This window comes from Dromiciops gliroides, chromosome 6 (assembly GCF_019393635.1).
Source record: "Dromiciops gliroides isolate mDroGli1 chromosome 6, mDroGli1.pri, whole genome shotgun sequence".
Classification (NCBI taxonomy): domain Eukaryota; kingdom Metazoa; phylum Chordata; class Mammalia; order Microbiotheria; family Microbiotheriidae; genus Dromiciops; species Dromiciops gliroides.
In genome coordinates this window covers 273,455,174-273,467,120 of record NC_057866.1, presented here as the reverse complement: position 1 = coordinate 273,467,120, position 11,947 = coordinate 273,455,174, and the positions used below count along the sequence as shown (strand labels likewise).

At 43.8% G+C, this 11,947-nt stretch overlaps 1 protein-coding gene across 1 annotated transcript; it reads right to left on the bottom strand.

Moving 5' to 3' along the window:
- Window positions 1–4,989: 4,989 nt before the first annotated feature.
- On the bottom strand, window positions 4,990–11,538 carry FABP2 (fatty acid binding protein 2). The gene is made up of 4 exons (XM_043973351.1): window positions 11,472–11,538; window positions 8,446–8,618; window positions 6,026–6,133; window positions 4,990–5,040 (listed from the first exon to the last, which is right to left on the bottom strand). The coding sequence occupies exons 1-4, from the start codon at window positions 11,536–11,538 to the stop codon at window positions 4,990–4,992; spliced, it is 399 nt and encodes a 132-aa protein (XP_043829286.1).
- Window positions 11,539–11,947: the final 409 nt, after the last annotated feature.

Genomic DNA, 11,947 nt, shown 5'->3' with positions numbered 1-11,947 from the left:
GTTCCTCCAAATTTTGGAGCATGAAATAATCACTAAAGTAACAGAAAGTTATTAGTTGCTCTGCTCATGGGCAGGGGGAGAAAGAGAGGAAGAGAGAGGGAGAGAACAGCACTGATACAAATATTTGGTAATTAAAGTCTTCTATCACTACTTTAAATCCCCTTCTCTTCCACTCCCTTCCTCTGTCCTTTCCCTCTTATTATGTTTCCCAAACTCCTCATTTATTTCTACTTTCTGTCTAATTGGCCTAGAGTATATTAAATTGACAAAACCATTTCTATTTCTCCCTCCTTTGGCCTTTCACCAAATACTCTGAAAAATGATTATTCCCTCTGGTATCTGGATTTTCTCACTGAAATACACACATGATATACTTCTTACTATACATCATTATCCTACTCCTACTGTTTATTTGGATAAGATAGCCCCATTCAGAGCCATGGTCCAGTTGTGGGTCACATCCCACCAAATTTCAATGATATCTGTGAGGTTGAACTTGCCTCTTTGTATTAGGATCTCTGGTTCTTCTTGTGTCTTGTCTAAAATTTGGGTACTTGTGTATAGATACTGGGGATCATGTTTTTTTCTACTTGCTTCTTTCTTGACTTTTATCTCATGTCAATTTCTGGATATTTCAGCTTCCATTTTTTTCCCTTGTTCGAGGCTTCTTTCTCATTGGGTGTTTCGAGAGACTGCTGCTTATTGGCCTTCTGGGAGGCTCCCAAGATTCAGAATGTCTGAATAACTGGCCCCTCTTTGGCTTGGGATTTAGTACTCTGCTCCTAGGATGAGCCACACAGCTGCCATTGACTTATTGGACTCATTCTGTGTTCAATCACAGATAATGATTAACACTCACAGCTGCTCCTTCCTACCCCAGACCTGTGACCCTGCGGGGGTGGGGGAGGCAGGGGAAGAGTAGGCAGCAGAACTGCCAGTTGGCACCCATTTCTGCATTGAGGTCTGATCTCACTTATCCACTCTAGTTCCAGTGAGCTGTCCTAGTTTGCTCACTGGCAAATCAACTCATGTCCCTCCTCACTACCTCTTTCCTACATCTGCTGTGGCCCGTCCTCCTTTTGGTTAGTTTCTATGGTCTTTTCCACCTCTAATGCATTTTTCTCTCCTATTCTGGTGCCCATCTAAAGATCGTTGACCTCCACAGATGTCCATGAAAGCTCTTGGTAAACAAGACCCCAATTCTAGCTACTATGTAGGGCTGTAGAAGAAAGGGAATATTTTAATGTGCTTTGTTTGTGATTCCCGCAGTGCTGAGTAACACTTCCCTATATATTCACAAAATGTGAGTTGGCTTCTCGACTAGAGCTGAAGGAGGAAGAGCTGGAAGATAGTCTTTATTCTCCAGATTATTGTTCGTCCTTCATTTTTGAAGAGGACCAATGACATCATGAGGTGATGTCTTGACTCAAGCAAGAATAGGATTTATTAGAGGCAGAGCTGCAGAGAGTTGTCAGTCTCACTTTCTCTTCCAGAGTCAAAGTCCAATGGCAGGACAAAAGTCAGGATGCAGTGTCTTTAGACCATGCTCTAAGTGCTCCACAATGTCTGCTTCAATCACCTTCATGGCTATTGGGAGAAATTGTTCTCATCTGCCCATTCCACTGGGGGAAATCTTCACATGCTTGGGGTAGACAATCCCCTAACTCAGTGAAGGGTTTGAGTCCCATTGGTTACCCTCAGCCTGGCTTAGCCTGGCTTCTGAGACAGTTTATCAAGGTGTGGCCACAGCATGTTCTATAGCTTTTTGGAGCCACAGGTGAGAATTGAGTCAATCAGGTAGATACCAAAGCACCCATAAAATGGGCTTGGCAGCCCTCACACTAGAGGTGCTAGTCCTCTTGAATGTCCCATGCATCCCTTTTCTCCAGATTATCAGGGAGAAGGAGGAGTTCTTTGGAAGACTAGAAGTGGCAGAGAGAGTTCTCATCTGTATCAGAGGGTTAGAGGGTAGAGAATTATGCTTAGAGAAAGAAGAGAATAGCCAATAGACATCTGGAGTTTTTGGTAATTTAACAGGGCTGAACAAGTTGACCCCTGATTGCCTAGACTGGGGTACCTCTAATGGCCTGGGACAAGTGTACTTGGTCTCTTGCTTGCTAAGGAATATGCACTGGCTGGGATGGTCCCTATGAGGAGGAAATTGTGTCAGAGATGACTGGCTACTGGGAGTAAGGAGGATGAATTCTGTTTGGGTTATTGAATCTAAGCTGTGGCCCTGCCCACTCAGCTTTGGAGCCTTCTCTTTTAGAAGTCTTTTCTAGACCCTAAGTGCTCTGCTTCCATGTTCATGAACTCCCAAATTCCTTTATCTGGTAGCCATCATCATTTATCATTCCATTCACCTCCCCATTGGCCTCAGTTCCATTCACCTCCCTAATCCCATTCTTTATTCTCCCCACGACTCTCAATCCCTCCACCCCTCAGTTCTTTCCCAGGCCACCATTTGTGCAGTCTACACTCTCCTCCCATCTCCTCTTGAATTGCAAGCCCCCATTGCCCCATTACTGTTCCTCTTTGCCACATTCCAATCCTGGATTACTGCCACCATTCACCTTCACTCCTGTTCACTTCTTTTTTTTTACTAATAAAAAATTGTTTTTACTTAGAAGCATTCAGAATGTCAACAAAATAGCTGCGACTTTTTTTTTTCAATTACAGAGTGGTATTCAATTAACAGAATGACAATTAAGTACACTTCCTCCTTTTTTTTTTTTCTGTGGGGCAATGAAGATTAAGTGACTTGCCCAGGGTCATACAGCTAGTGTCAAGTGTCTGAGGTGGGATTTGAACTCAGGTCCTGCTGAATCCAGGGCTGGTGCTTTATCCACTGTGCCACCTAGCTTCCCCTGTTCACTTACTTCTTTTTAAAAAAAAATATTTATTTATTTTTAGTGAGGTAATTGGGGTTAAGTGACTTGCCCAGGGTCACACAGCTAGTAAGTGTTAAGTGTCTGAGGCCGGACCCAAACTCAGGTACTCCTGACTCCAGGGCTGGTGTATGCCTGCCCGCGCTGCTGCGCGGGGGGCCCCCCCCCCCCCGCCTTTCCCTTCCCTTCCCTTCCCCCCACCCCCCGCCCCGTTCACTTACTTCTAAAGGGAAGCTAGGTGGCACAGTGGATGAAGCACTGACCCTGAAGTTGGGAGGGCCCAAGTTCAAATCTCATCTCAGAGACTCACTAGCTGCGTGACCCTGCACAAGTTACTTAACCCCAATTTGTCTCAAACCTCCGGGGCCATCTCCAGTTGTCCTGATATGTATCTGGAGGAGAGAGTGAAGTTGGTGCCCTTGCCCAGCCCTCTCTTACTTAAATCCAGTTCAGTGAAAGTCATGGCATCACCCAGATGTCATGGTCCTCTTTGGGAATGAAGGACACACAACAAACAACTTACTTCTGAACAGAGGTGGAGTGATAGCAAAACAGTACTGACTGGTTTCACTAACAGTGTTTGTTCTCTAATCTCACATTTTCTGTGACCACAGTGAAGCAATCATTTCAGTCCTTCCTAGTGAATTTGCTATCCCTCCCTCCACAGTGAATGTGTTTGTCTCTTCCTCAAGCCTCCCACAGCACCCCCACCCATTGCTGAAGAGCTCACCTCATAATTTGCTGAAAAGATCGAGGCCAGTGAGAGTTCCATCTTCTCTTCCATTCATCTCCCATCAGACATCTTCTCCTGATGTCTCTTCTCACACCCCTGCCTTAACAAGGCAAAGCCCTCTCCATGCAACCTTGATTTTAACCTTTCCTTTATCTCATCAGGATCCCCTATGATCACCCCATTCTCTCTCTAATCTTCCATTTCTTTTCACCCTTTTATGCATACTAAGGTTTAGAATTGGTCTATTTATCTCACATACAACACTCTTGTTTCTCATGCCTACAATACTCTTCCCCTTCTGCCTCTCAATTTCCCTTCAAGCTTCAGCTCAAATCCCACATTGGGCAGAAGACCGTTCCCAGTTCCCCCAGGTGCCAGTGCTTCCCCTATGAAGCCAGAACATCACCTCCCATCTACTCTGTTTATATCTTGATTGTATGCAGTGAGATCCACGAATCCTCCAATAGAATATGAGATTGAGGACAAGTGCTGTTATTTATGTCTTAGCACAGTGCCTATCACAGTGCTTAATAAATGCCTGTTGACTGGCTGAATGGATTTCAGGTGTGGGAGGAGGTAACTTTTCCTATTCCTCTCATGCCTTGACTCCACCTCCCCACAAGTGTCTGTAAAAGCCGGCAGTATAAGCACATGGCTGTTGGTGATGTGTGCTTGTCTAAGTACACCTAACCCTAAACTAGGAGTCCTCAGGCCCTGGGCAGCCTCCTGTTGCTTGGCTGTTTCCCTCCCAGAGTCCAAGCAATGGATGAGTAATCCTAAGAAATGAATGTTTCCAGCCTTGGTAGCTTCCTTAGGGGTTCCTGGAAGACATGCCTTTAGAGGCTGAGTAGGAATTCCACAGGTAAAGAAGGGGATGGAAAATATTTTAGTTATAGGGAAGGGAATGAACAAAAGCATGGAGTTAGAAGAAGGTAAGGGTGCATTTTGGGAGATTGGTATATAGTAGGGGGAAGAGCAATGTGTCTGTTTCATTTATTCATTCATTCAACTAACATTGACCATTCACCCTGTGTAAGACACTGTGTGTTTCTTTGTCACTGAAGTCAGGATGAAAGGAATTTGGCCATCTTTATTTGGCTTAAGAAAACATTATATGTTCACTTGGTAAGTTGTGACAAGGGTGTACTCTGATAGGTGTGGGAGGAGGATGCAAAACAAGGTCAATTCCAATTGGCTGTTGCGTCTTTTCCTTTGGTGAGACTGAGCATGGCAACAAAGTCAGTCCTGGACACAGGAGAAGGAATCCAGCATTCACTTTGGAGTTTATGGGCAAAAGAAAAAAAAGAAAAAAAAAACCCAAACCAGCTGCCTTGGAAGTGCTTTGGGTCATGCTCCCCAGAGTGACTTTCAATCTCGTTTGAAGATTCTCTTGGCTTCCACACCTTCGTATGTGTAGGTCTGAAAGTTCATGGAAATGACTCTTGTTAAATTTACATTTTCACAAGTGAGGGGAAAATCAATATTGATCATAATTTTAAAAAATCAGTTAATGGAAAATACTCTTTTCACTTGGTGGTAGTAGCTCACATAGAAAAGAGAAGTACTCATTTCTTAAGAAATTTATGGTTTATATTCATTCATTTTACTAAGAAATTAATTGAATTTCTATCTTTGTAATGGGCACATCCACCCTGAAACGCCTCGAGTGGGAAAGGAAAAAGGAAAAAAGTACTTATTAAGCAAATACGATGTGCCAGGCATCATGCTGAGCACTTTCCAATTATTGTTTCATTTGAGTCAGGTGTTATTATTAACCCCATTTTATGACTGAGGAAACTCAATCAGGCAGAGATTAAGGGGCCTGCCCGGAGTCATACAGCTAGAAAGTGTCTAATGCCAGACACAAAGAATGAACAGAGTTTCAATGCGAATACTGCATGAAGCTCTCCACTTCAATTGAACACTGGGTGACTTCAAGCATCCTGGGCTTTGATAGGGTGGCCATTCTTTTGGTGATCACATGTCATGTTAGCAGAGGGTTCTGTCATGGCTGAAAAAATCATCCCTTTGCATCCAACTCCAAAATGAACCCCCGAGTCAGTCTGGTCAATCATGAAATGACAGGTATACAGTCATTGCTAGATCCATATGCAAACGCTTTCCACAGTTGGTAGGGCCTGCCTGAGCTTGGTCCTCTCTGACAGAGCCCTCAAGAGTACAGGGTTACACGAGGGGGCAGCTAGGTGGCACAGTGGATAAAGCACCAGACCTGGATTCAGGAGGACCTGAGTTCAAATCCGGCCTCAGACACTTGACACTTACTAGCTGTGTGACCCTGGGCAAGTCACTTAACCCCCATTGCCCCGCAAAAAAACAAAAACCAAAAAGATTTCCCAGTAGTTCAGACCATTCTCTAAGGCATCATGGATTTTCTATAACTCACCTGGACCAGTTCATCCCCTACAATTTCTCTAACTGCGATCAGTTCATTTCCATTATCCACTCGTTTGAATTTGCCAACAAGCTTGTTTCCTTCCATGCTCCATGACCCCTGCATAAAAAACAAAATGCATTTGGGACATTTTAGAAAACAGTCGCTATGCTTATTGCAGAGGTTAAGAGACACTCATGGAAGGTCATGATGACATCAATCAGTCAACAAGGATTTATCAAGTGCCTAGGGAATTTATGTGCTGGGGAGTACAGTACAAAGAATGAAATAACCCCCAGTCCCAAGGAGCATCTGTGTTAATGGAAGAAACAATTAATATATGCACATGCATGTATACACATACACTTGTGTATATGCACACATATACACACGTATGCAGGCACATATATGTATATACACATACGTCTACCCACGTATCAGCACAAATGTAAAGTTGAAAAATACAAATAAATACAAAGTAAATTGCCGAGAGGTAGTTGAGGGGAGGGTAAAGGCTTTGTACAGAAGATGGTGCTTGAGCTAAGCCTTTAATAGTAATGATCACAACTGGTATTTCTCTAGTGTTTTAAGGTTTACAGAACACTTACAAATATTATGTCATTTGATCCTCATAGTGACCCTGAGAAGTAGGTGCTATGATTATCACCCCCATTTTATAGATGAGGAAACTGATAGAGATGAAGTCACACAGTTAGTTGTGTTTGACTCTAGATTTGAACTCAGGTCTTCCTGACTCCAGGTCCAGTGCTCTATGGACTGTACCAGTCAGCTAAAGGAGGAGAGGGACGCTATGAGGCAGAGGTAAGGAGGGAGTGCAGTCCTTATATGGGGAATGGCTGGTCCAGAGGCACTCATGGGAGATGGAATGTCCTGCGTAAGGAACAGAGAGAACCCCAGTTTGGCTGGATCACAGTGTGTGGGAGGGGGAAGAATGTTTAATGAAGGTGGAAAGATAGGGGCCAGTGTGTATAGGACTTTAGAAACTAGACAGAGGGGGCAGGTAGGTGGCGCAGTGGATAGAGCACAGGCCCTGGAGTCAGGAGTACCTGAGTTCAAATCTGGCCTCAGACACTTAACACTTACAAGCTGTGTGACCCTGGGCAAGTCACTTAACCCCAATTGCCTCACACACACACACACACACACAAAAGAAACTAGACAGAGGAGTTTCTGTTTTATCCCAAGGAGAGTCATTGAGCATCATCAGTGATGCTAGTTTTTCATTGTCAATGTCCATATTTATCTTTTCCAAGTAAAATAATGGAATGGCAAGTAGAAGTTCCCAGAGAAAGAAACCAGAGTTCTTTTTGCATACCCCCATGAGATGAGCAGCAGGGTATCCTGGACAGAACGAGGAACTGGAAATCAGGAAACTTGTGTCATTAGACACTCAGTAAAATCAGGCGGTCAGCCTGAATGACCCTGCCAGGTATAGAAGAAGCTGAGGGTGTTAGTTAGGCTCCTGATGAGATTCAAGCTTTTTTTTTCCCCCCAAGTTGTATAGTGCTTTCGTTAATGCCTGGGGTTCTCCGAGTGGTGCAATTTGATGGTGTTTCCAAGAGAATGCACCCAAGACTCAAATTAGACAAAAGAAAAAACTTGAAATAGAAACTAACTATTCAGAGTATTTAAAAAATGCAATCATCAGTAAAGAATGAGGTTCCATGGTCTTAGCCATTCCCTAATTACAAAGAAACATTTGACTTGACAGAACCAAGTGTGGGCTGTCCTCCAAATGAGGGTTCCTCCTGCCTCATTAGAGAGCAAATGGTATTCCTTGATGGATGCAACAATAGAAAGGGGAACAAGGAGACGGGATTCCTTGTAACAGAGGTGAGTGTTCCAAGTGCTCCCGCTCCTCAGGGTGCAAGCTGCATCCTCTCAGTAGAATGTATGCTGTGTGAGGGGAGGGTTTGACCTTTTTGTCTGTATCTCCAGTGCCTTTCATAGTACCAGGCACACAGTAGGGACTCAACAAATGTGTATTGAAGGAGATGAGGATTAATTCAGTGGGTTTCAAAACTAATTAAATTCTAAGACGTCATTGAAGTCATCTTGACCAAGAATCCCAGGATGGGAAGAGGATAGGGAGAGTATAAGTAAATTAGAACTTATTTTAGGAGCAAATGACCCTGGCTTCCAACCCTTCTGTATCATAGACACCCTTTTTTCTTAAAGTAGAATGGAGTAAAAATTAGTACTTGTTAATTGAAAAAAATTAAGCTTTAAAAAGAGTGAGTGAAAGGGGAGTAATGAATAATAGGGCTGGACAGATAGGTTTGGGCTGATTGTGAAGAGTTTTAAAGGAAAAGGAGAAGAATTTGAGGGAATTAGTTTCATGTGGCATAGAAAGGAGGGTATCATCAAATAAAAAAAAAAGGTGGGTATATTTTCAGGAGCAAAGTGCTTACATTGAGTTCTGTTCCATCAGCCAGGCTGTACAAAAAGTTGACTCCAAACTCAAACACAATGTCCACAGTTCGGAAGGTGCTAGATTCATGGACAGTCATCTTATTTCCTGTTTGGGTAATTGTTATCTTCAGGTTGTCATGGGATGCTATCTTCCTTTTGATCACATTGATACCTGTGAAATCAAAGGCACTATAGCTCTCAAATTAAGATTCCTTGAATTGGCATTCTGTCTCTTGTGAGGTAAGGGCCTTCTAAACAGCAGAATGAACACATGAATTTCCTGTAAGGAGGCTCATATGGTACCTTATGGAGTGTGTGTGTGTTTGAGAGAGAGAGAGAGAGAGAGACAGACACAGAGAAAGAAGAGAGACAGAGACAGAGAAAAGAGGAGAGAGAGACAGAGAAGGGAGAGAAAGACAGAGAGAAAGAGAAACAGAAACAGAGAAATATGACCTTGAAGAGGATGCTTGGCTGCTCAGCTGCCTTTTCTGTCTTTCCCTTTGTTCTATAGCTAGGTTCATGTTTGGAGCTGAAAAAGACCATAAAATCCACCAGAGCCATCCTCCTCATTCTACCAACAAGGAAACTGAAGCACACCAAAGTCAATGCACTTGCCCAAAGTCACAGTTAGAAGTTGTTAAGGCAGGATTTGAACCTTGTCTTCCCAACTTGAAATCCAGTGCCCAGCTATCAGCTGACAATGTGAAATGAGTTCAGTTCAGTCTCTGAAATTATTAACAACCTACTGCATTTAAGAACTTTCTGGAAGTCAGTGGGAAAGATGGAAAGCTTGACCTAAGATGTGGTTTCTGTCCTTCTAGCTAAGTGACTCAGTGGATAAAGCACTGGGGCCTGGAGTCAGGAAGACTTGAATTCAAATGTTGCTTCAGACACCTGCTAGCTATGTGACCCTGGACAAGTCACTAAACCTGTTTGACTCAGTTTCCTCACTTGTAAAATGAGGATAATGACAGCACCCACCTCTCAGGGTTGCTGGGAGAATCGAGTAAGATAGAGCCCCTTTCCCAGTGTCTGGCACATAGGAAGCATTTCATTCCTGATTGTTTCCTTCCTTCCTTCTCCCCTCCTGGAGCTATGCTGGTAGAACAAGACCCCTACCCAGATGACTCTGATACACCCCTTTACATGGTAATTGCCTTAGGAAGCTGCAGAGCACAGTGCTGTGAGAGATTGGAGGGGTTGTTGTTTGTTTGTTCTTCGTTCTCGAAGAGGACCATCAGGGTGATGGGATGACTTGCACTGAAGTGGATTTTTTTTTAAGTGAGGGAAGGCTGTGCAAGGTCACCAATCTCACTCTCTCCTCCAGACCCATCTGGATCCAGTGGCAAGATATACATCAGGATGACTAGAGATGGCCCCCTCCATGTTTAAGGCAATTGGGGCGAAGTGACTTGCCCAGGGTCACACAGCTAAGTGTCTGAGGCCAGATCCGAACTCAGGTCTTCCTGACTCCTTACCCAGCCCTCTATCCACTGAGCCACCAGCTACCCCAGGATGTATTCAAAGGGCACAGGGCATAAATAGTCTGGTTTGTCTTCTGCATAGATTATGTGGTGATATGTTGGGAATCAGCACTGAAAACAAGTAATGGAACAGTCCTAGAAACTTTCATTTCCCTCCTTCCCCCACCAACCCACCCCCTTCTAATAGATAGAGTATTTCATTCTTCTTAATGTAAGACTGATTGAGTACCTTCCCATTCCTTGACTCAGACATATAACTAGGACAGAGCTCCTGGGGCTTTGTCCCAGGGTGCTGACATCTGAGGGAGGTGCCACATAAGCACTCCCTAACCTGGCCATGGACTACCAAATCTAGGTCCCATTGCCATGGTGCCCCTCTCCAAAGGATCACTGTCGTCCTTAAGCAATGGAGTGGAGGAGCATATGTTGGCCTCTCTGGATGTTACTTATTTTTCCAACCTGATTCATCCATGGTCAGATGGTCCTCTGGACTTGCCCCAACCCCCCAACCCTCAATCAATTCTTTTTGCCTAAGGTGAAAATAATTCCTAGTGATAGCTCTGCCTTAATGAGTCTTACTCCCTTTTTTAAATCAATGAGATAGGTATCAAAATCACTGATTTGTGGAGAGAATTAGAAATCCAATCAGTGAGAAACTAGATGAGAGGTTTCTCTTTCTAACTTAGTTTCTTTCCTCTTCTGTAAACTGAGTGGGTTGGACGAAATGATGCCTAAGACCTCTTTTAGCTTTAAACTGATGATCATTTTCACCCCCCCCCAAATGGGGCAGTGGATAGAGCACTGGCCCTGGATTCAGGAGGACCTGAGTTCAAATCCAGCCTCAGACACTTGACACTTACTAGCTGTGTAACGCTGGGCAAGTCACTTAATCCCAATTGCCTCACCAAAATAAATAAATAACAAATAAATAAATTGATGACCATTTACTTCCCTCCTCCTCTCCTTCCCTCCTTTTTCCTTCTCTCCTTCCCTCCCTCCTTTATTACCTCTTTTTTCCTTCCTTCCTCCCCTCCCTCCTTCCTTCCTCCTTCCCTCCTTCCCTTTTTTCCTTCCTTCCTTCCTTCCTTCCTTCCTTCCTTCCTTCCTTCCTTCCTTCCTTCCTTCTTTCATTCCTTCCCTCTTTCCTTCCGTCCTTCTTTATTTCTTTCTCTCATTCTTACTTCCCTGGTTACTTTCTGATAATATTCTCTTTTCCTTCCAACTGTTACCAGAATCTAACAGCGTTTCTAAAGAGCTGATGGAATTTGGCATTTTCTTGGATTCAGGAAAGGTTGGGGCCCTGAAAATAAATAACTGGTGAGGGAAATCTACTGTCCTGAAGAAATAAGCCGGGAATGATAAAGGTGAGAGGTTGACGTTACCCTTGGGTGACTTGGAAGCAAATAATGGATAAGACCAGAAAACCCAGAGGAATGATGAGCAAGAATAGGCTGTTTCTCACAGATCACCAGAAAGATCCTCACCAGTCGTCTGGCCTCCTGGGTGGGGAAGGGATTTGCTGCTAATGAATAAACCCTTACCCATTTTTTCCATGAATCGGTCATAGTTCTCACTGCGGTCCACCTTCCAAGTCCCATCAAATGCCATGTTCCTAAGTGTTCTTTCCCTCCTTGGCCAGAGATTCGAGACAGGGTTTTGAGGAGCATTTATTCTTCTGCTTATCTGGGAACCAATTTGTACAATGATGTGGCTGTATAAAGTTCAAGATTTCTCCGAGCTACATCAAGGCTTTGGGGGTGGTGCCTTCTTGTAACTCCCTTTCAAAATGGTTTCCTGAAACGTCACCCATTTGCAACACAGGAGAATCTCTCTCTCTCTCTCTCTCTCTCTCTCTCTCTCTCTCTCTCTCTCTCTCTCTCTCTCTCATCTATCTATCTCTCTCTCATCTATCTCTCTATTTCTCTATCTATCTGCTAGAAAACCAGAACGTGAAGGTCTATTTATTTTAGGAATTGTCACCTTTTTGGAGAATATACTGTGTGTGTGTGTGTGTGTG

Coding starts and splice junctions, on each gene's coding strand:
- FABP2 (XM_043973351.1), bottom strand. CDS start 11,538: ATGGCATTTGATGGGACTTGGAAGGTGGACCGCAGTGAGAACTATGAC. Junction 8,619..11,471: donor CCGATTCATGGAAAAAATGG/GTAAGGGTTTAT, acceptor TTGATTTCACAG/GTATCAATGTGATCAAAAGG. Junction 6,134..8,445: donor CTGATGGAACAGAACTCAAT/GTAAGCACTTTG, acceptor TTTTTTATGCAG/GGGTCATGGAGCATGGAAGG.